General features: G+C 37.5%; 1 protein-coding gene across 1 annotated transcript in view; it reads right to left on the bottom strand.

The window, feature by feature from the left end:
* The window catches only part of SEMA3C (semaphorin 3C), a 123,630-nt gene that overhangs the window by 24,418 nt on the left and 72,402 nt on the right, over positions 1-26,810 (bottom strand). The window contains exons 5-12 of the mRNA XM_021384467.1: positions 21,132-21,251; positions 17,268-17,358; positions 12,679-12,798; positions 11,388-11,530; positions 9,218-9,332; positions 7,460-7,529; positions 4,580-4,724; positions 460-682 (exon numbers count right to left, since the gene is read on the bottom strand). Coding sequence (XP_021240142.1) covers positions 460-682; positions 4,580-4,724; positions 7,460-7,529; positions 9,218-9,332; positions 11,388-11,530; positions 12,679-12,798; positions 17,268-17,358; positions 21,132-21,251 — 1,027 coding nt within the window. The remainder of the gene's footprint in view (positions 1-459; positions 683-4,579; positions 4,725-7,459; positions 7,530-9,217; positions 9,333-11,387; positions 11,531-12,678; positions 12,799-17,267; positions 17,359-21,131; positions 21,252-26,810) is intronic.

Genomic DNA, 26,810 nt, shown 5'->3' with positions numbered 1-26,810 from the left:
TATATTTTTACTTTTCATGTTATTTCTAATGTCCTGTAACATCAGATCATCTTTTTCTTCAGATGTTGTTTCTCTATATATTAAATAATGGTAGCAGGAGTATACAAAAACAATTCATAGTCAGATTTTGGAATTTCTGCATGTTAGAGAACATCAAATTCTAATATGGAATCACACTGATGACAAACCATATTCAGGACAGGAATTATAATTTAAATAAAATATAAAATATCCTAGTGTTGATTTCTGCCTCCAGTAAAATTCATGTTGATACATTATACCTCTTGCACATAGTTAAGATTCAAAGGAAACATAAAAATAAACAGAAAGTAAAACAAACACAATTTATGCATTTTTGCAGACACTTCTGTAAACAGTAAATATGTTTAAGTAAACATATACTATAAATGCAAATTATAAAGCAATGGATGAAAACAGTTACTGCTAATTTTGCCTTACCTGTTCCAAGAAACAAGACATGGTATCTTCCATCAGCAGCATTCACTCGGTCCACAGCAATCTTTGTATACTTGTAGTCCGTTCCTATCCGGATGATTAATGGCCTCTTATGTATTGGGTAAATGGGATTATACATCAAAGGGTGATTTCTAATGAAGGTCACAACATCATCTGGAAACTCTTTGGTTGTCCGCATATTGGGTGTGAAGGCTCCGCCTGGACACTGCAAAAAACATTCCCAATAATGCTTAGCAATTCTTACCATGGTAAAGAGAGATTTCCTCTCTTAATTCATTTACAAATATTGACTGAGAGCTGACAAAAAAAGTTCCCGAAAGAACACTTCAGACACTGACTGAAAGTAATTGTATTCCAGTAACTGGAATGAAATACTTGAATAGTTCTGCTTTTATCTCCCATCAATTCAGATAAAGCAAACACAAACATATTTTTGCAATATTGAAATCCACATTGATGGCTAAGTTCTGTAGTTCTGGACCTATTTTCACATTCATTATGTTTCCAAACATGCTGTTGAAAAAAAAAATCCAAGTAATTGACAGGGAAGATACAGTTTTTTGTTATAGAACTAGTACAAAGATAAAAGATAAAGTCTGATACCCAAATGTAATTTGGTTAATATCCCTCTAGTCATTATTTTGATTATGAGACAGTGAAAATGCCTGTGATTTATCTTCATTTGAAAAAGCAGTAGAATAGGTTTGAAGCAGGATGTCTGATATCTTGAGAAAGCTGATCGTTCACTGGATCTTACCTACCCCTTCATTTACAAGAAAACACAGAAATCCATTGGTATTCCAGATGCTTCTTTAAATGCAATGAATCGCCACTAAAATAATCAGCCCTGAGGCATTCTGGACTTCAAGATGAAAGTAAAAGCAGTCTTAAAAAGTTCAAGTGCCTGCTGAGAGTGAACTTAAAACAAGATTCTATGATTCTAAGATGTCAGGAGCTATGTCAGTATCTGGTATAATGCGCTGGATGTTCCCATGCTCATTTTCACAACTACTTCAGCCTCTATTATCTCAGTTTTCACTGCTGCTCCTGAGATTTCCTTGTTGCCACATTGCTGGGATATGAACCTTTCCTTGAATTATTGGAGCAATTCAGAAATGTTTCAACGGATTATTTTCCAGTTGGAAAATTTTTATTTGTTCAATACAAAACATTTCATGAAAACTTGTTCCTTTTGATGAGGACAATTCTTAGGTCTAGGATTCCATCCAACCACAGACAAAAACAGCTTGTAGCTTAGGGAGAGTGTCACCTCACCTGACTTTTGCTGTCTCAAAGTTAGGCATTTATTCTTAGCCATCTAGCTTTCCTCTGTAGTCAGTAATTCAGACTAGACACCCTGTTTTTATATGGTTAAAATTACGTAAAATGAATCATACTTTGAGAGACTAGGAAACTCACCAGGGGTATATGACTCATATGTCCAGTATACCTGATGCAAGCAAACATTAAATCTGGGTCTTCACATCCCAGGGGATCCCTCAAACCACCAGGCAGGAGTGTCAGTTCCACTCTTGTGATTAAAAGCTGTTCCATTTTGTTCTCCTTATTAACTATTCATTAAGCAGTGTCAGGAATCAGTTACAAAGTGGACTGTAGCCAAATACTGGGTTTTGAAATCAGCTTCTAGCTCTGGTAGGAATAGTTTAAAAGAAACTGCTCCACCATCAGTTACATTCACCAGAAAGAACTGGAAGTCAGCTCAAATATGGATCTCTTTTCCCATCTGAAGTACTTGACAATTGATTCTTCTGAACTTAATTATTTATCCTGAGTGATTTGGTTAGGTGCTCATCATAGATGATACTACATGCTGGTTTTCTAAGACTGCTGACAAAATTTAATTCATATTTGCTCTTCTCCTTCCTTCCATGTAACTTCCATCCAGTCTTACAGGAAATGTATGGAGCTATCTGCTATGGTTAGTAACAAGTGATGATAAAAGAACTGTCCTCATACATTAGGTGGCTAATAGCAAGATTACTCTTCTTGGTACTGATCTTCCAGCTAATGTTTCCTCTCTAGATGGACTGTGTTTCACCTGCAGTTCAAATTAAACTTTCTTGTCTCATGCAGTTCAGTTGAAAGATTTTCTCTGATACTTTCTGTCCTCCTTCCATTCTTGACTTGGAGATCGTAAGACTCATGTCTTTGACTTCCTGCAAAATGTCTGTGCTATGGTTCACTCAAGTATGACTCTAAAAAATCACATTAAAACATTGTTCTGCACAAGTCCTCAAAAACACATCTTTAATCAATTCATTCTTTTGCTATTCCCCATATAAACAAATAACAAGCAAAATATGTTGCTGAAGAACACTATAAATTTTCCCTTTTCTGGAGGGATTGAATCTGTATCCTCCACACTTCATTCAGGGGTCAATTGCACAATAATTATGTTCACAGTTGATCACTGTATAGTAAGATTACAGACAGAAACAGAATTCTATAATTTACAGTATATTCTTCAATGTGCTTTAGGTACAAAACTATATTCAGTTTCTATAAACTGAAAAATGGAAACTACCCTCAAACGTGACTGAATTTAGTAGGAAGCTGCCAATTATATAGTTTCTTTTTTTCCATAAGTAAGTTTTGCTTGTGGAGAAATAAGAAACCATTGGTATTTAGTGAACGGCAGCCAAATTCTGCAGAATTGATTATGGCCAAATGAATGTATTGCTTTATTTAATTCTACTGAAGCTATGCTGAAGCCTTTTCACTGTTTATCCAATGTACTGAAACATAATAAATGTTCATTTCTGTCCAAAGGTTTAGTAAGAATATCTCTCTAGGCAACTCTAAAGTAGGATTTTCCATGTTATAAAAAAATTCAACCCAGTCTAGTTTAGCATCCTAGAAGTAGCAATAACCTTTGTTCCAGAGGAAAAAGGTTCATGTCCCTTAGTGTGCAAGCTTGGACATTCACAGCTAACCCAGCTAATACAATTTCTGAGCAGAAAAAAATCTTAATGACCTGATTTTTACAGATTTTCACATAATTGAAAAACAGAGTTTGCAGTATGCATGTAAAAAAGTAGAATATTTTGGCAGTCTAGAAAACAAAAGCAGAGAAGTCCCATCTTAGAAAACACACCTTTGGGATACTGTGCTATGGCTGAACTGTGAGGAAGCAGAAAAAATTCAGTGTTCTTAAAAGACTCTGTTTCAGTTTTATTTTTGCTGTGAGTTAAGAATTTATCTTCAAATTAAAAGTTCACCAGCAGTTCTGAAAAAGGTAGATCATTTTTGTTACTATGTCAAATCTAAATCTGAATTTTCTTTTTCCCTTTCCATTGTGCTGCCTGATTCCTTCAGGCTCATCTGGTATACCATATAAGCCTCCACAAGATGAACGTCCTTGGCGAACCAAGAATAACATGGCAGTGGTTGAGGAAATATATACAAATGTAATATTCTGAAGCAGCAAGAAATTTTGAAATCACAAGAGCATGACACTTCCTATTTAAATGGACCATTTATTTTGTATTCATGTCAAGTTTAAACTTAAAGCCTCAGAGAATTCATCAGATTAGAGCTGTATGAATTAATGGCAAAGAAAGAACAACGCTAGCATTTGAACGTAGTGGAATATCATGTATTGATTAGCTAATTTTACAGATCTGAGGACACGAAGTTCTAAGTCTTACAATCACTAAGAACTGCACCAAAATACAAAGAATGGTGTCCACAGACAGAAGTTTGGATCCAGACGGTTGAATACAGTCATAATACTGTCTTTGTATGCTTATTTACGTAATTATCTTTTGCTAAATTCTACACACAACATTTAAATGTACAGGAAAAACATCTGACTGTTATTTAGTGAAATAACTCTTACCATCTTTGAGCAGAAAGAACAAGAGAGATTAATATCTTACATGACAATGACAGTTTTTTTCTGGAAGATTTCCAGATACTGCATGATTTGAATGGTAAGGTGAGAAGCAAATAAAATTGTTCTGAACTGTAACTAAATGCCATAGTCACATACAGACCGTTCTCCTGGAAACAATAATCTCTATTTATGTATTAAACAAAGACAAGTAATTGGCAAGCCTCTATAAACATATTATGTACTTACAGTGCCAGGTCGTGGGTACGGAATTCTGCCCTGATATGGAATCAGCTGATGGTTTGGGCCCTCCTTGTGTGCAAATGGCCCATTGAACACAGTCTGGATGTCAGATAAATGATACACACACACAGCTGAGCCTTTGAAAATGGAGCTGGGAAACAGCAGGAAAAATTTAGCATTTTAACATAGCAACATTTCTATAGATTTTCCATAATTTTGTTATGTTCCAGTGCTGAAAGATAATTGTAAAATTACACAATACAATTTAATACTTCTATAGCATGAATTTACTTTAAATTAACCAATCTAGCTTCCCAACATACACCATTACCCGTTACAACTGGGTAAACCTTTTGAACCATGAACTGAAAAGAGAGGGAAGGACTTAATTACCTCTGCGGTAGCAGTAAGAAATTTTTCAAATGTTGAATATAAAAAAAAATACAATGTGACCCCAGTTAAATCAGTGGCAAAAATATTGCTGACTTAAGTTAGACAAGAGTTTTATAAACTTTGTGCTGCTAAGCTCAGCAGAGATTTCTAGAACTCCCTATCAATATATTAACCACAAAACCACCGCAAGCTTCCTAAAATCCATGGCTAAAATGTTAATCAAAACATCCAATACAATTAAAAATGGTTAAATCACTACAATCATTGCCAGTTGTTTAAAGCAAAATGGGGGCAGGTTGCGGCTGTAAGAGAGCTATACTCCTATGCAGTCCTCAAAGAGAGTTGAAGTTTAAAGCTTCCTGAAGAGAAACAGGGAGGTCCCATATGAGGAGAGCATGTTTTTTTTTTCCACTGCTATCGGTCCAGCAATGGTCTGATATCTCCTCAAAGAGTACAAGCCCTGAATGGCCTCCATCACGCAGTGACCATGCAAGGCACCACAGGAAAAATTCCTAGGGTAATGCTGACTGCTGTGAATTAATTCTCTTTTTTAACTTTCACTGCATATAAGATTTCGGATATTTATCCCAGTAAAGTGGAAATGCCAGACAGTCTATGCCTGATTTCAACTGTAGGACAAAGATAATCTAAGTTAACTCTGTTTTCAATCGATGAAGAAAAAAAAAAATAGCTCTAGAAGAAAACTGAAAACATTAAATTTTCAAATCTGCATTTACATGGTGTCTAAACAAAGTGCTACAGATTACCCAGCAATCCACATTGCTCTCAGCTATATATGTATTAGCAGGAAGAACCTTTTAGATAGATTATAATATTTGTGGAAATTTTTGTAGGCACTAATAGTTTTAAAAAAACTTCATTTAATCATTTCAGATGTTTTACATTAGATTTACAGCAGATTATGTCACCAAGATAATTTGCCTCAGTATTACTTTTTTCCTTCAGTATGGTTTTGATAAAAGTACAAATAGTTATTATTTGGTGGGATGTATCTCTCTTGCTACTGTTATGAGTTGGAGGTCTACAGAGGTGAAGAAAAAGGAAAAAACAAGGAGTAAAAATCATTATGAACACTGTATTTGACTATGTAACACATTACAATCTCCAGCCAAACAAAAAGAAAGAAATCATGAACTATGTGGTTCACGATTACAGAAATGCATGTGAGTGTAAAAGGTTCAGTAGAAAGTGAAAACAGCTTAAAAGCCAGGAATAAGTGAGGTTTTCTTTGTTGTCACCTTATATGGTCCTGCAACACCAAACCTCACTTCCACTGCAAGAATTCCAGGAGAATTAGGTATAAGAGTTTCCAATTCAGGCATGTTATATCCACAACCTAATCATAAGTGTGGTTTTACTGCTAAACATAACCTCAGCATTTTTTCTTTTTGTGTAGAAGGAATCATAAAATATAGACAGCACCAGATGTTTACAAGTTATGGAATTTTTTTATTCCCAACTCAGTATTACAAAGTCACATTTTCTGGGCTGGTTCACACATTTGAGAATGCAGATCTCTGGATTCATGTGAAAAAGTCAGAAAAGTTTATCAAGATCAAATATTTTTCTCATGTAAGGGCTATTTCACTGGAAATTGACTTTAAAGGAATTGTTAGGAATAAGTTAAAACTCTGCTGTTTTGATCAAATAAATGAAATTGAATTAAAAAGGCAATTTTCTCTCTTACCCCTCACCCCCCTCTTATGAATGTAAGTGATAACAGCTAAAAATTACACGATAGCATATTAGAAATTAATAAGCAGTAACTATTTCTACCCTGTATGTTACTGGTAGGTAGTGAGGGCTTGAAAAAAGAGAAAAAAATAAATGTAGAGATGGCAGATTTGTTAGATCTGTCTTTGTGGAGGCTTTCAGCATAGTAAGCCTTCCACTCGTAGTACTTCCACTGCCCCGAGAGTTCACTGATTGCTTTCTAAACATGACAAATAAGTGAGCGCTGCTGATAACGGGTAGCTTAAAGCAGCAAGGACGATACCAAACACCATATAAGCTTGTCTTTTCACAGCTCATTGAAGCCAAGATGGGTTATTTGCCATCTGTACGATCATCTGCCAGCTGAGAGACTGGAAATGATTTGTATGAATTCCTGTAAGAATTCCAGGTTTGATCCTTCAGGGTGCTGCCTGTTCTACAGGAGGTGTTAAGCACTTTCAGATGCTACACAAGTTCACTGCTTTGAAGTCCTGTAGCCTTCTGCTGCCGATCAGTAACAACAAGTGGCCCTGCACAGAAATGCTTTCCCAGTGCCAGCTGTCACTATGTTAGGGAGCAGCTTGGGCCATGCAGCACAGGATATATACTGTAGTAACAGTAATGCTGTTGACTGAGACTGTTACTCCTCTGTGCAAATATGGGTCACAGGAGACACATAGCGTTGCACAGGACAGCCTTCATCACAAACCATCATGTTCAGTTTTCATGCAGAAAGTTAGGCAGTTCAGAACCACTTACCTTGATGTTGTAAAAATTCCATACACAAGCGTTGTTCTGGGGTTATCTGTCTCCAAAAGAAATACATCCTCTGAAAAAAGAAAGAAAGAAAGAAAGAAAGAAAACCCTTTTTTAAACACTAATAAAAAATTCATTTTCCAATTTAAATTAAGACTTTATTCCTGCTGAGGTCAGTGGTAGTTTTGCTTCAGACTTGAACGGAAAGCAGCTTATTTATCACATGAATGGACCATATGCATAAACTCTGCATTTGAACATTCAGAAATAGAAATTAACTCCACACCATCTAGCCTCATGAAGACAGAAGGCAAAGATTTTCAAATATGCACAGCATCCATGTCTCACATTTCACTCAGCTGGATCTCATTTCAGCAGGTTGTTTAGCAGTAGTCAAATATTTAAGTGGCAGCAGCAGGTCAAAGACAAAGAGTTCCCTTAGACAGATATAATCCAAAGCAGGATAATTAGGTGTTTTATCATCCTGTACACACCCTAGATGCCCTACCCTTAGCTCATTTTCAACAGGATAGGAATAGCATGTAGTTCTGCAGTAAAGACAATGAGAAGTGTAAACTTTCCAGCCTCTGTCCTGTAGGGATTTATTAACTCTACTGTGCAAAACTGTACCTACCCACTGATCTGAACTTGCTTACTTTCACCTCTGATCTTTTGATCATTTTTTTACATTTAAATGAAAAATACTTTCGTCTTCGAAAGCTTCTCCTTACAAATGTTGTTAATAACTACAATCAAGTCAGCTCTTAAGCTTATTTTACTGAAAAAAACTGAACTGTTTAAGCTTTTTATAAGAGAATACATTCTTCAGCTTTCCGTTAATTTATGTGGCTCCTTCATTAGAAATTTGAAATTTTTAAAAATTCTTTCAAATATGTCAAAAGCAAAAGACTTCACTATGCAGGACTGGCAGCGTTACACTCATATATGTGAAATCTCTCTCAGATTTTTGTGCATTTCCAGCTGCAGCTGTATTCTTACTTGCTGCCACAGGATTGTGCTGGGAGCTCACACTGAGAACATTGTCTTGTACTCTGTATGCTCCTGGATTTTGTCATGCAAAAAACTAAAAGTAGTTTTCCTGCTGCCTTGTTGAAGAGGAATGGGTTGGCAAATCACAGCTCTGAAAAAATAGTGGCTAGATGCTAAGCACTGAGAAGTTCTGAAAGCTGATAATTACCCATAGAGATTTACAAAAAGGTAAAGTTTCTTTTCCAAGAAGGGGATTTTTGCATTTTAGGATTTCTACAGGGCCAATATTTAAATGTCAATGTTTTCACAGAATCCCAGAACCCCAGCATGGCTGAGATAGGCAGGGCCCTCTGGGTCCATCTGTCCCTGCTCCAACAGGGACACCCAAAGCACGGTGCCCAGGACCACGTCCAGGCAGCTTTTGAAGATCTCTGTGGAAGAGACTCTGCAGCCTTTGGACAACATGTGCCACTGCTCTGTCACCGGCACAGTGAATAAATGCTTCTGGTATTCCAATGGAAACTCCTGTGTTCCAGTCTGTGCCCACTGCTTCTTGTTTTGGCACTTGGCACCACTGAAAGAGCCTGGCTGCGTCCTCTTTGCCACCTCCCTTGAGGGCAATGATGAGATTCCCCCTGAGCCTCTTCTTCTCCGGGCTAACACTCCAGCTCTCTATTAACCGAGGAGCTGCAGGAGCTTCAATATTGTGTACAATAGTATGTATAGGGTGCAGGATTTAGATAAAACCTTTTGGAAATTTTCTTCTCGTACCTAGTTCATCAAAGTATGTTTCTGTTCCATCTTCATCCATTACTGAGCACACCAGTCTTGCTTTCAGAAATGTGGTCCACTTGTTCACAAGACTACGCTGACCACCTGTATCATTCTGGAAAGGAATAATGTTTTCAGAAAAATGAAATACAGCACAGCTAACATTTTACTGTGTTTTCCCACACTCTCCTCAGGTTAATTTCATCCTGTAATCTAGAGGTTTATACAGTTACATCCAACATAAAAATAGCTAAGATTAAACCAAACCCCCTCATCTAAATACTCAACAACCGAGAGCTAATTTTCTGAGCAAGCTTCCTGGGCTGAAGGCATGGGAAGGCTGGGCACTAGGTGCTGTGCTGAGGACGTGTGTGTATATGGTTGGGGAGGACTCTGAGTGTCTGTATCACTCACTGACACTTAAAGTGGAGAAGTCTATGCTACGGATAGATTATTCACTGAATATTCACAGTACTCTACATGCTAAATTGCAATCATAGTTCCTGAATTGTATTTATTCATTGTGCTACTGATGCCAGTAACAGCACAGTATACAGGGATGTTTCTTCTAGTCCTAACAGCAGAATAGCTCCATATAATCTATTAACCTATCCTGGTCCATGAGGTGAATGCTCTGAACTAAATTCAGAAATGATGGCTATTATGGATCAAGCTGGCTTTGCACTGTTGCAAGCCCTGATAGCTTGGCCCAGAGTTATCTAGTTTACAGCCCATTCAGGGATTTCTCCATCTCTCTCCAACACACAGTGGAATAGAGAAGTGCTAAACCAAATTGTGCAGCCTCATTCTGCTGGTGAACACCTTAGGTAACAGTAGCATCTTCCAAATGGTATATCTCAGTGTCACTAAGGAGAATGAAAAGAAAATAATGTGGAAGCTGGGCACATGTGATTTTGAAATGCTGTGCATGTTTCACTGGTGTTCCTATAGCTGATAATCAGACTTTTGGGCTACCCATGAGAGGTCTTTCACTGGGTTTCTTTTGGCACCATTTTACTAACATATGTGGCCTGTCTCAAATGTGTTGATATATGAATATGATTGTATACAAGTATACAAATATGCAAGCATGACTGGCTCAAACTTGTTTTCATTGTCTTTGGGATTCTGCCACTGACTTCAGTGTAAGTCTAAACAGGCTTAGGCCTCTCAAAAATCATCTGGGCTTCATTATAAAAGTAACAATAACAAATACAGCTGTAATAGTGTGAAATGTCTTTCAAAATACCCAAAAAGGCCTTTGGACTCCTTCACAAAAATATAGAAAATGGAGATTATAAAACAGATCACATGGGTCATCAAACTGCCAAAGCCATATTAACAGAGTCCAAACACACCCTCACACCCTTGCACAACATCAAAAAGTAGTTCTAAAGAAGACCCAGATGAGAGATGGGGAATAAACACACAGTCACATTTTTCATCCTGAACCTTTCCAAAGGAAGGAATGAAAAGTCTAGCAGTAATTGTGCATTTTTAATTCTGCTCTCATTAAAAAAATCCAGTTCTCACAGCTGTTTCAATCAATTTCATATACTGTTGATTACAGATATGAAAAAGGAAGTAGAGACAATGAAAAGTGGTGCAATTGAAAATTAATTACTGCACAGGAGTGGCTGTAATTCCTAAATTTAATTTTCTGATGCACATTTTTAAAGTTAGGCCTGCTCATATTTCAATGTGTTAACTCGGAAAGGACAGACATTGAAAGGGGAAGCAACATTTGAAAGTTAAATCAACATATTTATAAGCTGGATTCTGATATTTCCAACGTTTCAAAGATTTTGAGCGTGCATGTATGGAAGACTGCTGTTTCATAATTTAGTTTTTCTAAGCAATGAATGCATCTGACCCTTGCCAAGTATAGAAAGTTTGGAAATTCAACACTAGTAACTATTCTGAGCCAGTTAGAGAAATATACAAATTCTTGAATCTCTCCATTTCCATGTCATTATACATATAGCCATATATATAACAACTCTAGCTATGTGTTCAATAACATCTCTTATGAATGTGGAAGCAGAAACCAGAAATTAGTTTTGAAAATAAATCAGAGGGCTTTCAATCATTTTAATATACTAGAGTCATTTAGCTTATCATGTCTTACGAGCAGCTTGTCCCAAAACCTGGCAAATAAAATAGTTCTTACTGGGCATATTCTTGCAATCATTGAGTGAATTTGCTTGGTGCTGCCACTGTTGTCTGTCAGTCTCTCTTTGAAGAAAAAGTAGATTTTGGCATCATTGGGGTCAGTGCCATCTGGTATAACATGAGCATCTACAAAAATAGGCTCTGAAATGAAAGAGTACCAAAGAGATGAAACCAAAAGCTGTATTAGTATAAGCAATTAATGATTTGACATTTACGGACTGCTTCAAGGAAACAGGATATATAGAGGTACTGCTGTGCTAGGTTAAGCTATACACTCTGGCCTCCTGTCTGTATATATCATATATCAGTAGGCAAATAGTTTAAAGCTGGCACCATTACATTTCTGCTGCCTCATATTTTATCCCACAGTGGATTTCTAGAAAAGTGATTCAAATGTAGAAGCATGAGTATTAGTTTACTACAGTGATTCAAAGACTTACAGGAAGAATCAGTGTATTATCACAGGCACTTCAGGAAAGACTCATTAAGGCAAAAAGTGAAAGTAAGTTATATAAAAACTCATTAGGAAAATAATATATATAAGGTGCTTTAAAAATACGTAAGTAATAGGAACATAACTCCTGGAATACAGAGAAGGAGAGCAGGATATGCAAAGGCTTGAATAGCATTTGAGTCCATATTAGAGGTTGATAAACACAGCCAAGTGTACATGAAGAACACTGCAAAGGAGCTCTTCTGAGAGAGAAAAATAATAGAAATCTATAATAGTAAGCATATGATCTCTGAAATACATGTATACACTTAAGGGACAAAACACACTAGTGCTGTTACCAGCATTCTCCCTTAAGTGCACACTCTGAAATGCAAGTGACCGTGCACTAGTTTATTGCAGTGCTTTATTAGACAAGCACTTCTATTGGTGTTGGTGCCTGTAGAACACTTACTGTTGGCAATTTCCTGTGTTAAAATATAATACAAAGTGAAGGGAGACCTCAGGAGACCTTCTAATATATGGCAACATTTTATGCATTAGAGGTGAAGGCACTTCCTTCGAAGTCAGATTTTCTGACAACTTGCTATTTGAAAGGTTTTCATACATTTTGCCTCGAACAGTTTAGTTTAGACATAATGCAAAAGAAGGCATCAGGTGGCTGGCTCCCGCATTGAACCCTTTACAGCTCTGTATTGTCTATAGTATGTATTTCCATACGGTTACGCTTCATAAGCTAAATTCAGAAAAGTTCTTTAAAAGACAAGCTCTTTATTTCAAATGGAACAAAGAAGAATCTCTGTGAAACTCATGAAAAGCCTTGGTAAAACTCTCTTACCACTCAGCCACTTAGAGTTGTGCTGGTCAGTTCGCACGGCATTCCGCTTGGTCAGGCTCCGAAAAATGGCCGCATCCGTCCCCATGAAATCAATATACATTCCTGAAAAAAGCTCTTCATCTGCAAAGAATTGAAATGGAGCAGTAAAAATGAATATATTGTTATGTCTTTGGGGAAATATGTATTGATTCATCTACTTTTACTTTAAACTTGTCAACTCTTTATTTTCACAGGAGTCTATACAGATAAATACTGGTTAGTGGGAATAGGGTTTCCCTCAGTTTACAATGACGTGAACTAGAATGAGAGAGAATCATCAGAGTCTGATCAAGGACTTTTGGGAACTGCATAACTAAATGCCACAGCAGAACCATGCATGTGGAGAACCCTTCTTTGAAATGAATTTAGTTATGGAACATTCAAAGCTAAGGATCACTGGAAAATCAGGCTAGTGTTATCAAAAAATGTCACATACAATTTTTTTAAGTACTTAAGCTTTTTTGCTATGGAAGTAGACAAAATGATTGGGCTGGATTCATTGCTGGAGTAAACTGGCACAACATCTATTTCAGTTAATGGACTGGTGCCAGTATCTACCAACAATACTGTTGAGGTCGCCCCAGGCAGCTTCAAGCTGACTTTAGTATTATAGAGCCTAGACAATCTTATTATAGAACTATATGCAGAACTACATGGAGCTACATATGTCTCCTTTGATGTGCTCAATTCTGTATATATGGTCATTATGCATGAGCAGAATTAGACATGTAAATTCCTACATTAACAGATATATGAACTTACGCTCCTGTGAATGGCAGAAATCTGTCCATCAGTCAGATTATATGTATGTGTTTGTGCATGTGTGCATAAATAAATACATGTGACCACAAAGATGATCAGAGGGCTAGAGCACTTCCCCTGTGAGGACAGGCTGCAAGAGATGTGGCTCTTCAGCCTGGGGAAGAGAAGGCTCCAAGGAGACCTTATAGCAGCCTGACAGTACCTGAAGGGGGCCTACAGAAAAGCTGGAAAGGGACTGTTGCATGTAGCAACAGGACAAGGGGAAATGGTTTTAAACTGGAAGAGGTCAGATTTAGACGAGATATAAGGAAGAAATTATTTTCTGTGAGGGTAGTGAGACACTGGAACAGGTTGCCCAGTGAGGTTGTGGATGTCCCCTCCCTGAGAGCATTCAAGGCCAGGCTGGATGGCACTGTGAGCAACCTGGTCTAGTGGGAGGTGTCTCTGCCTATAGCAGGGGGGCTGGAACTAGATGATCTTAAAGGTCCCTTCCAACCCAAACCATTCTATGATTCTTGGTAAAATTGTAATTATAATTACATATACTATCATTTTCCACTCTGTGAATAACCAAGCAATTTCCACTGACTAATGACAGTGAAACCCCAGAGTACAGAAGAGTAGCTAAAATAAACTCTAAGTCTCAGAATGGGAGTGGTGGCTGAACGCATTCCAGTACAGCTGGGTTGTTTGATTGATGTTTTTGTCTGAATTCTTGGACTACCCAGAGAGTGTGGTCAAACTGGCAAGAGTCACAGGTTCAGAAGCACTTGAGGCTATTTTTATGCTTGTGTGTGTGTGTATGTGCATGTGTGCATCAGTATGAAGGACTATTGGCTCATGAAAGAATTAACACTCTGGAGATTCCATTTTTCAATTGCTGTCTAGAGCCCAAACTGTACCTCTGTAGAGCATCCAGTAGACACTGCTCCCAATCTTCTGTTCTCCTCTCTCCCAGTGAAGACAAGATTTATGCACAGGAGATTTAAACAATGCATGTTTGTGAAGCCTTTACCTCCTGAACATATATCAACAGAATGATGTTAGATCTATACTAGTTTATAGCTGATTTTGTATTTGACGCCTCATGGCCTCAAACCACACCAGGGCTTTATTTTTACTATGGAATAAATTGGTTGAAAAAGATTAAGCTTATTGTATTCATGAATCATTAAGTCCAGTCCTATGCACATCCACATCCACATTAATAATAGTGCTACACTATGAAATGTTAATCCTATTACATATCAGCACTATTAGTTATGTCTTAAAGCATTCCTAATGTATGCTTGTTAATCGTGTATCAGATGTCTGTCAGCTCCACTTCCTTTTGGTTAAACTCTTAAATTCCACACAGCACTAGGTCTGCACAGAACAGCTCGTTCATACTGCTTCTTTTTGTTACTGGGGGAATAACTCAGTTGGAGATGTATGTGTGCTATTATAAATATCTCAGAGACATGCACCATGCACATTAGTTTTGCCAAGCTTCTTCAAAGTACATTTTTCGTGGCTTTGATGTAAAAGTGTCTTTGTACAATGGCAAACTTTAGCAAGTTCAAATTTGTTGTTATGGTATCACTTTCCTCCTAAGGGTGAATCACTTTTCCTGCCCTAATCTAGGGTCAGACTTTATGCTAAGGCAGGACGCTGGCAATGCCTCAAACTGTCAAGAAATTGCAGCTATTTTTAAAAATGGTTCTTTTGTTGTGGAAGAGTTACTCGTCTGGCTGTATTTTCTATGTCTTTCAATGAGAGGAAGGAATTCCTCCTCCAGAAGAATGCTCAGAGTCCAATATATGGGCTTCGTCCTGTATTTTAACTCAAGTTGTTACTTCCAAAGTCTTCCCTTTTCCAGTATGGGAATTGAGAAAAGATTCATTCAAGTTTGAAGTTTTAGAAGTAATTGATCTTTGCAGTAATAGGTACTTCCAAGAGAAAGTACAATACTCAGTCTGTGGGACTGTTTTGAAAAAGAATGTGACCTCTGCGAAATAATTTAAACTTTGCAGATGAATTATGTCATGAAAGACAATTCAAACCCCCGGGAAGGTCTCTGCAGGCACATAACTTAGAGATCAAGGAAGATAATGTAAAAATCTACTAAGATGAACAAAGCTACCATTGATATATTGTAAAAAAAAGAAGGAAAATCAGCTTAGTGTATGTACAGTAGTTCACAAACAATGTACTTCAGTAAATTTTCATAGAATAGAGAAGGAATTTGTAAATTATATTATATTTACTCTTTTATGACATTTAAAGATTCACGTAACACTACCAGAGCAGCATTAAGTAGCTGTGGATTAATCCATCACTGGCCTTGAACAAACATTTTCTTTACACAGCAAGATCAGTGAGAAGACAAAGATATAAGTTCAGCCAAGGTCCAGAGAGATATCTAGGTAGAATTTTCCTGTCTTCTATAGGTTTTCAGTTCATACCTCTGCATCCCCTGCACTAAATGTATTTGTAATGAGGAATTAAAAAAAATAATACTTCAAACAAAGCACATAAAACAGACTATATGATATTTTCCATAAACCTTATGAGCCTCAAAATTTCAAGGATATATCTACATCAATCAGTATGTAATAGCCATTCCAGTGAAAGCCAAATGGCAGAAATACCACACATTGTTCCTTTGCTCCTTGGGCAAAACATCCAGTATCTGTGTGCGCAAAGTTTTTGCTAAAGAAAGCCTCAAAAATCTATGCAACTTCTGTTTCTCTTCATAGTCAAAAATATAGCAAGGATCAGGCAAATGTTAAAAATGTGGAATTAGAAACTTGACTTTCGAATTAGAAGTCTACAAATGTGATGCGAATGTGAAATGTGGCATGCCAGGTAGGGAGGACCAGTGGTAGGGCCAGCATTACCCTGCGTCAGTGGTGATGAAAATGGGACCAAGAGGATCTGATCCTTGTTTAATTATTTAAGGTCAGTTTACTCTCTGACTCCTTTTAAAGGTGCTTCACATTGACAGAATAATGCAAAACACCCAATATAAACTGGAAGCTGGGCTGTATTGTTTTACACACATTTTTCCTTCTGTCTGCACTGAGTCTTGACTTGAGTTGTACAAAGCCTATGTTCCCTTTGAGTTTTCACTTTGGTGGTCATTTGGCACTGGGGTAATTATTTTTATGAGGGATATCTCACACTTGCTGAGTACAGTCACCACCAATTGACAAGAATAGTTGAGATGTGACAGTTGTATCACTTTGTGGTCTTTCAAATGGAAGAAAAATAGCAGCACTGGTTGGGTATAAAGCCAACCGAAGAATGAAAAGACTTGCAATAGCTAGTGGGCTCTACTGCAGAGATGACAACAAAAATGAAAATCAAATTAATTGTGGTCTTCAGGCTTTTTTTTCTCTCACTACTCTGAGTTTTTACAAATGATTAAATGAGACACAAGTGCTGTCTGTAATGAACAGGGTCAGAAAGTATTCAAACAGAAAATGCTAGACGGGCTAATAGAAAGTTGAAACTAACCCTGGGAAAAATGTAGAAGCTGGAAAAGGGACAATCTTTTGTTTTCTGTTTCTCTCTCTGTTTCTCTTAACAGCTTATGTCTGCATTTCATTTGTACATACATCCTTAGCTTCATGTAAAACTTGTAATGAGGGTGGGCACAAATTTTCTACCCATCAGCATAGACACAAAGGACTCCTTTTTGGAGGCTGAATCTTGTGACCAGCTCATCTCTAGCACCTGGGCATTCCTCACCATCCACGATCATACCATATCATTAAACCTTAGCATCTTGGAATACTTTTACTTACTGATCATAACAGACACTGTGTTCACGTTTGGGTTGAAAGAACAGCGTCCCTTCCCTGATTCACACTTGGAGTCGATCTTGAAGATTTGTTCCTGAAATGTAGATTTGTATATCAATTCCCATTCTAGAAACTTTCAGATGTTAAGTTATTTTACCATCATTAACAATGCTCAGTGTTGCTGGTCACTTTTTCTGCACTATCAGCATCATCTTTGTAGAAACCCAGTTATTTTCAAGACTCCTGTTACAAATTCAAGACATTGAAACACAGAATTTTCCACTCTAGCTCAATTATGCATTGTGGAGGTTGACCAATGTCTACAATAACAGCTGTAGAGATTACACCTGTGTTTCTGAATTTATTTATCATTTATTTTCTGAATATGTGGTGGTAATTATACTAGGACAACATTTTAATAAAGGTACTAGAAAAATAACACAAATTAAATAAAAATCTCATATGACAACTGTCATTTGTTGATAGTATAAATCATTTGTTCTCTTCTGAGCTATCAAATCTCAAAAAAAAAATCCTAAATTATATATATTATCTTCAGTATCATTTCTTGGATTATGCACACAGCTCCAGTTCCATAATAATAAATGATCTATTAATATCTTTTGCTGTGTTGGGAATTTTTCGCTCTTTAGGAATATTTGTGGGCAGCCTTGTTTACATTTTGTGTGATTCATAAATAGGAAATACATTTGGCAAAGTCAAAGCAACCTGGACTGCTTGAAATGCAAGCAGTCTGAATATCTTTAGAAAACTCCCCAATCTGGGTGCGTTTTCTCCTTTTCCAGGTCCCAGCTACACTGAAAAGCATAGTATGCTCTTGGTTCTGACTCTACTCCTTGAAAAATACTGACCATAATGCTAGAGACAGACCCCTAGCACATCTACTTGCAAGCTACTGTCTACTGCAACAAACAGCGTTTTATAACAATCTTAAGATCTCTAACAAAGTTCTAAAAGACAAAATTGCAAGGACAAAAAAAAACAAAAAACAATCAAACTTAAAATATACCTATTTCATTAGAAAAAGTTAGATGAAAATGTTTAAAAACCGTTTGGATGTGGTGCTCAGGGACATGATTTAGCGGTGGGTTGTTAGGGTAGTATGAGTAGAGTTAGGTTGGGATCAGACTTGATCTTGAAGGTCTTTTCCAACCTGAGCAATTCTATGATTCTATGAAAAAACTGAAAAGAAGGGTTTATGTGATGTAGATGCCAATGCATTCGTTATTTGCCTGAAGGCAGAAAATCCTTAAATTCTCTTTAATATTTAATGTAAATCTTAGTGAAATGGGAGTACCACACAACTAACCCAAAACGCTCAGCTACAGCAGGAAGTTTTCATATCCTTTATCCCCTATCTCTCTTTCCCCTCTTGTGTTTTGCCTAATTTAATCACAGAGATCTTATCTATTACTTCTGTAATAAGCTCTCTAAAACAAAAGTTAAAATGTAAGTACAAAATTTCTAATATACTCTTGGGTAGTTTTTTCTGTTGCTGTTTAACTTCTAGATGAATATGCAGCTTCATGATAATCTATATTTACTATATTACATCACTATTTAACAATTCAAAATGTTCATTACTGCACTAGTAGGTTAGCTCCAGGTTTGCACTTGATTTTCATATATATTAAACCACTTTTTAGTCTATAATTAGTTCACATAGTGATTATGTTTGCTTCTGTTTGCATTTACTTTGACATTATAATATCTTTGGGTGACTAACAGTCATTATCAAAGACCAAAGCAGAGTGCAGAGTAAAAAAAAATGACTTATTTTTTAAACTCTGCTTCAAGGAAAAGAGCAACATTCTGTTCCATCTATTTGCTTTTTCCGTGGAATTATATGGAGTTTTGAAAACAAAAGAGGAGAACAGGCCTAGTTCTTCTGATTGTCGGCTATGACTCCTAGTGTTGTGTTTTGTAACACCTAGAGAAAAACAAATGTACTTTCTAAAACAGCAGTTCTCTACCTGCAGAAACAGCGTTCTGTGCATGGAAAACTGTACTGATTTCAAGGTGAACTGACAAAAGCAAAGAATGAGTTCTCTCTAGTCCCATCAGCACTGCATAGTTCTTCAGTCCGCTCTATACATGCACATATGCATGCAACTGGTTCAAAAGGAAGTGCTTGATTTTAGACTGTTATGCTATTGTTGGCCTATACAGTTAGGGCTTTGAGCATGCAATGCTTACAGTCAAGTGTCTGACAGACTCCAGCCGTCTGAAACAGCAGTTTATTTAATCAGTAGATCATAGGCATGCAGCTATACAGACAGTCTAAGTGAAGCCAATTCTGATCTTCCAAGACATGTATCCTTATTTTTAACTAAGAAATTTTACATCTTGCATCATGGAGAACTCATGTACATGGAGAACTCATGTCATTTCTATCTGACAGAAATCTCATTTACAAAATCCCTAATACAAAGAGACTCAAAGCCTCCTGTGACAGCACCATTTAAGCTTATAAAAGGACTTCACATTAATTAATGAAGGATGGCTTTCAGTGTTTTACAAAATTTTTGAGAAATATATTAGGATAATGGTGCTGCAAAAAGCAAACCTGCTTCAAAATAGAGCAAAAGAAGCCATTGCAGACCATTATCTAGAAGGATGGACTTTTTTCACCCAGTTGTGCTTGCCTGTGCTTTTAAATCCAGGTCTGTGAGCCTTTACTCTCAGATAATCCATTAGGACTGAAGGTGCAGTGATTCAGATTATATCCTCTGCCAAGGAGGTTGGAGCCAGGTAGAGATCTACCAAAAATCACTGCAATAATCCCATGTAAACCTACATTGAAAAACAATGATTTATCCATCCCCCAACAAACTCTGTAGTAGTAGTCCTGGGTCTTGGCCAGAATCCCCATTCTACTCCCAATGAAATCAGTGATAAATTTCACAGTGTCTTCCCTAGCAGTAAGCCCAGCTTCAAAGCTGCCCTCAGATGGCAGAACTCCAGGTAGTGCTCTCTGATCTTCCTTTCCAACACATCTGCTTCCATGTAGTACAGGAAAATATACTGTACATCCCTGTGCCTGCAGACATGAATCTGACCCAAAAGCTACTGCAGTGCTGGCTCTTGGTTTAATGCTGTTTTTTCTCCTTCTGGTTGCTTTATTACCTATTACATTTGCACATAAACAAACTTTTTACATGCAAATCACGAAACCTGAACAACTTTAAGATATTTACAAAACTTCTGGAACTCTGTATATTTAAAACACACAATGAAACTGAATATAGAAAATAATAGAGAGCTATGGAGAGAAAATTAGATTTACACCCTGGAAGGTTTCACAGCAAGGAGAAAACTCACTGACTTCATCCTGGCAGGATGTCCTGGTACAAAAATTGTGCCATAGATCAAAGTTACCTACACTTGGATTGCATCTAATGGATATTAAACTCAAGTCCAGCAAACCCTTATAACCATGTATAGTTAGTCCACAGAAGTGCTTCTCCCAGGAATCAGTAGCAACTGGGAACCATAAAAAGCTTTTTATCTAACCAACCATTTCAAGTATTTCATGACAATTCCAACAAACAGTAGGAATTAATCCACCAGAAAACATCAAATAGAAAGTAGCATCGTATGTAGTCCAACTTTTGATATGTCTACTGAGAACTTCAGATAAACATTGTATTTGAGTATGGTTTTTAACTACAGTTTTGCTGCTTGCTCATAACAGGGCCATCAGAAAAACATGGATCTTTGAACTTTTTCTGTTTTGCACAGGTAAAGGAACCTGCTTGATTCATTAATTTTTGCATTTTCAAATTTTTGCATTTGCATAACACTAGTGAGATCCCGCACAACATGAGAAGATACAAAGAGACTTACCTCAGACCTGCGTCCCCTGTTGACATACACACACACTGGGCTGAAGGCTCCACTGCCACAGACATACAGGTGTGTGCGATTGTATGACTGTATCACCCGCACAAAATTTCCACAGCCATGCTGCAGGGATTACAGAATAAACAAAAATGACATTGGCAAATGTTATGGATGTTGGAATGTCAAGGGAACAGATACAATTCATATTTTTAGTTGCATCATGAGAACAGCTATGATTTTGCTAGTCTTTGGTTTTGAACATCTGCAAACATCTGCTTTCTTGTCATTTTCTCTAGGCTCAGAATCAGGCATTGACAAGGCACTATAGAGGAGCAATTAGAATAGTATCTGTAACTTGTCCATCTCCACACAGTAATTTGATTTTCATCCATAGACTTCTCTGTATCTCTAATGGGAAGAAGCAGGGGTCTCCACAGGAAAGCAAGAAGTAATCTTATGAAGTTTCCTTAAGGAAACATCTACTACAGTATCTTCTCTTTCCCCTCACCTCTTAGTTGTTTTTTGTTGTTTTTGTTTTGTTTTGTTTATTTTTCCCATCATAGCTGGAGATAATTCCTCTGTGAGTGGAAGAAGCTAAGTAAGCTTCCAGCCCTGAGGAGACAGATGGCAAAATCACCCATGATGAGAGAGACAGGACCTTTGTCTCTGCTCACAGCAGAAGGAGAAGCCTCCACCTTTCTCCTCATGTCTCCCTAACCAGCAGATATGAAGCTGAGGGGGTGAAAAGAGAAGAGGGTCTGGACAATGGTTCAGACCCAGAAAGGGACAACTACATTAAGATGGTCCAATTGAAGACTTGAATCAAAACCAGTGCCGCTAAAAAAAAGGTGAAGGGTCTTAGGAACTAAGGACTCCATGCTAAGGGGCACTGAGGTGGTGCCTGGATACTCTCTAGGGAGGTTTGCTGCCTGCCTGCATTCAGGACATCAGGAAGAGGATACTGGATATGATAAAGCAGAAGACTACTATCCGCTCCCGCTCTTTCAAGATTGGCCACAGTAGAATGCAACTAGGAAATGACAAAACATTCAAACAGACTTTCTGTCCCTTGGGAAGATGTTGAAGGGATAAGGAGCACAGTGTTCCCCTTGATCCTCCTGGTTGGAGACTGGGATCCAGGCAGGAGGAGAATGGACTGGTTGAATGAATGGCTACAAAGATGGTGTCATGTTCAGGGTTTTGAGTACTATGATCTTAGTCACACCTTCAACAGACCGGGCATCTTGACATTGGATGGGATGCAGCTGACCAGGAGAGGCAAGAATATTCTGGGCTGGGCTCATCACCAGATCTTTGAACTGGATTTGATGGAGAAAGGGGATGTACTGCTGAGTGACAGAGAAGAGCCAGGGAATGCTCACTTTAGGAAGCAGTGGGGAGAAACCTCCAATTTTTACCAGAGGAATTTGGGAGTGTTCCTCCAACAAGGTAACATGACCAACAACCCAGCTGAAGTGCCTCTACACCAATGCATGCAGCATGGGAAATACATACTACTACAATCAAGGGCTACAAGGTTTTTAGAAGGAATAGGCAGGGCAAGAGGGGTGGGGGAGTTGCCCTCTAGATAGATTATGAAGAGCTGCCTCAGAGAAACAGCCATGACCAGGCTGAGAGGTTGTGGGTTAAAATCAGGGACCAGTCCAATAAAGGTCATCTCATCTGGTGGTTGGGTTCTACTACATGTCATCAGGGGTAGCCTGTTGATGAGGTCTTCTGGCTTCAGCTGTGAGAGGCATCACACTTGTAGGCTCTTGTCCTGACAGAGGATTTCAACCAGCTGGATGTTTGTTGGGAAAGCAATATGGTGAGCAAAGACTCCTGGAGTGTATTGAGGATAATGTAATGGTCCAGGTATTGGACAGACCAACCAGAGGTGAAGCATTACTGGATCTGCTTCTCACCAGCGCAGAGTCGATCATTAAGGAGGTTAAGATTGGAGACAGTCTGAGCTGCAGAGACTATGCCTTGGTCAAGTTCATGATTTTGAGGAATATGGATATTATACTTGGTGAGGGATGTGAAATATAACAAGAAGGAAATGTAGAGGTATATTGGTCAGAAAAGACAGGCCAAGGAGTGTATATCTTATCTGATAAATGAGAAAGGAGAACTGACTACAACAGACAAGGAGAAGGTTGTGGTACTCAACAAGTTCTCTGCCTCAGTCTTCATTGGCAGTCAGGCTTCCCATGCAACTCATGTCCAAAAAAGGGGCCAGGGGAGTAAAATTCCTCCCAATGTAAGAGCAGAGCAAGTCCAAGACTAATGAGGCTGAATGTGTACAAGTCAATGGGGCTGGATGACATGCATCACAGGGTCCTGAAGGAACTGGCTGATGTGTTTGTGTTTGACAAGCGGCTCTCCGTCCTATTTGAAAAGTAGTGGCTGTCAGGTGAAGTCTTCAGTGATTAGAAAATGGAAACATGACTCCCATTTTTAGGAAAGTGATAAAGGAAGACTCGGAGATCTACTGGGGAGTTGAAACCAGATGATTTTCAAAGTCCCTTCCAACCTAAGCTTTTCTGATTCAATGATAATTAAAAAACATAGAAAGCCCAGATCTCAATATTATTGTAAACAATTTCTTTCCAAATGATTTGAATTCTGAACATCACATTACATAAGCAAGTTTGCAGTGAATTGTTGCTTCATTTTGAAGATCAATAATAACATCTTCAAATCAGCATGAAAATTGAAACAGGCTGTTAAGTGCCACACAGTTTCACACTATCAGTTTTACAGTTGTCTCCCTCTAACATACCCTTTTCTTCTCTTGCTCTTCCCTTTTACACTGTCATCCACTGTTAATGCACTTTGGACGAAAAATAGACTTTTTTTCTTGAATATTTTCTTACTGAGATCTCAGACTTGCCTTCATATTAAATCATCCAAATCTTCACCAAAGACAGTGAGAAACACATGTGTTTTTTGAGCATAGTATTGGAAACTGTCATCAGTCATCTTCATGAAAATCTGTAGAATTAATCCGCATTCAAACAATTCATTTACACTTAAAGCCGTTTGCATTTCTGGATCAGTAGGAGCTGGTACTCTACAAGAACCTCTGAAAATTGGTGCATAATTGTAAGCAGTTCAGCGTTCACAGTTTCTCTGCAGGGAACACTGCATGCCTTCAGTGAAGTGCTAGTTGTAGTTATATCTGAAAGATCCTTTAACCTAGTCAAAATTTATTATTTCTCTAAAGTGAGGGCTGTTCCTAAAAGTTTCCATTGTCTCATATCTTAGTATCTTAGTTTGGCTCAAAAGAGGCTTTAGCACTGTCTTTCTATTGAAAATAGGTTTCTCTCAGTACCACCAATCCACATCATGGCTGTGGAGAGGGAAAAAGGAGAAGTGAAGGTATAGCACTAGATCATGTATGCCAGAGTGCAAACTGATGATTTATTTTCTTGCTATTTGCAAAAAGCTTTTCCAGAAGAGCCCTAGAAAAAGCAGTACATTCTGAGAAACCTCAGAAGAAAAGTCCTCAGGGAGGAGGGCAAGGAGCCAATGATTAGATGAACAGTACTGGGACAGGGTACTTGCTATTTTGCTCCAACAGCATGCCATGCACTTTCAGAAGTGTTTATGGCAAAAACGCGAGGGTGGTTAAATGAATGAAAGATTTCATTAAGGACAACCCTCTGAGGTTGCATCTGATAACAATGTATTTTCATGTCTCTTCTCCTATGATTTATAGACAATTAACAGAAGTTGGCTCAACATTAACATTATCATGTTTTAATGATCACAGGCAGGAAATCTATTTTATGATCTTCTGTGAGCTTTTGCCCATTTCTCCATTGCTGACCTACTGAAGTCCATTTGCATTCTGCTGTGTGATTAAACTGAGTACTGCATTGTGGCTCCACAATCCAACATGAGATTATTATTTTAGAAAATATTGTGCAGAACCGTCCTTCAAAAACTTCATTTTTTTTTTCCTTGTTGTATTACTTCTTGCTTCTAAATCGGCTAGGTCTTATGTGACATGAAATAGTTGTTCTTAGGATGGCTGTTTGTCAAAGCTGGTGGCTAACCTCTATATAATCACATATCAGTCATTCTTCTCTTGGAGCTGATACCAATACTCACTTACTAACAGTCCAGTGAATTGCATTACTGTCAATATCTATGTCCTAGGACCTCATTACAGTAAATGGAGAGAAATAGATGTCAGCCTAAAGTAAGCATCCAAGTTATCTTGGTGAACGTACTATCTGGAGGTGGCAATTTCTTTTTAGTAATAAAAAAGAAAATGCATACATCAATGTTTGTCTAATGGTAGTGCAAATGAACCCTCCCCTAACCGCCTTTGAAAATAATCTGCTGGTTGATTAAAGTCCTTTACTGTCTGTTTCTCTTTTGTCTTGTGATAATTACTACTCTCTGATAAGCCAAATGTTATCATGTTTCTACTTCTGAATTCATTCTCTGCTTCTCCTACTCTTATCAGTTATGAAATGCACAAGAACTTTGTTCAAAGTGGACTATAAATTTCAAGTTGCAAACACTCATTTAGATCTGGGTTCTCTTTTTCCCATTATTTCAGTGAGCTTTCAATAAGGTACATCATTGATTTGGGAGCTATTTTTCGGAATCGCATACATATATATAGTACTGAAATTTTGAGGACATTTATTAAGAAAATTTATGTAAGCTTCTATTTTTGGAACTTCATTTTTCTTCTGTAAATACAGCCAGGATTAAAAATATCAATTAACACTGGTGCAGATGTTTGGCTGAACATTCTTAATAAGCTCTGTTACAGGGCATCAGCAGAAACTAAACTGCTATAAATACAGCTTCTATCCAGAAATCTGTTAACTAATCTATCAACATTTAGGTACTTCAGTCTGATTAAAAGCTACAAAAGTCTCACCACGAAATATCTAACCTTTCTGTAGCGCTCAGTACTTAATAATGTCTTAAAGTTTTTTCTGACGGATTACATATTTTGTACACTGCTTTCTGCCTAGAGTAGCATCTACATTTTTTCTTTTTTTGCCCTAAGAAAAGTGTCATCATATGTTGGAGACTAATGAACTTCTGTATTTCAAATAAAAGAAAATTTATTTACCAGTCTATCACAAGCTGATGCAGTTGACAGTGTTACTAACTAGGGTCAATATCAATCTTCATGAATAAAGCCATATGTTTTATTTTCACACTTTGTGCAACAGAACAAGTCACTAGCTACAGAGCTTCCTGCACTAATCTGATCAATGTAAAGATGTAAAGAAACATGGGCATTCAACTGGAAAATATTTGTTTTTTACTACTATAGCTATCAGAAAAGAAAGCAGATAAGCTTTAATAAATAAGCTTATAAATAAGCTTTTTAATAAAACTGTAATATAACTTCATAAAGTCTCCTTCTGTTGCTGTAGAGCACTATAGTGAATTACTATCTACACTTTTGAAAAATCTGTATTACAGCTGCAGTTCAGCAGGCCAACCTTCTGGTGCCTGCACCAGCAGTTGCAATAAATTTCAATATAAACAAACAAACAAACAAAAAACAAAAACACCACATTTTTCTTACAAAATAGACTCATCAGAATTGTTGTAACATTACATGTCATGCATGTAGGTTTAGTTAACAATAATAAAGCATAACTAAAATAAATGAAGATGTTAGACTACACAGAAATGTGA

The sequence above is a fragment of the Numida meleagris genome, chromosome 1 (assembly GCF_002078875.1).
Source record: "Numida meleagris isolate 19003 breed g44 Domestic line chromosome 1, NumMel1.0, whole genome shotgun sequence".
Classification (NCBI taxonomy): Eukaryota; Metazoa; Chordata; class Aves; order Galliformes; family Numididae; genus Numida; species Numida meleagris.
Note: the sequence above shows the minus strand (reverse complement) of the source record. Positions and strands in the feature narration are given on the sequence as shown.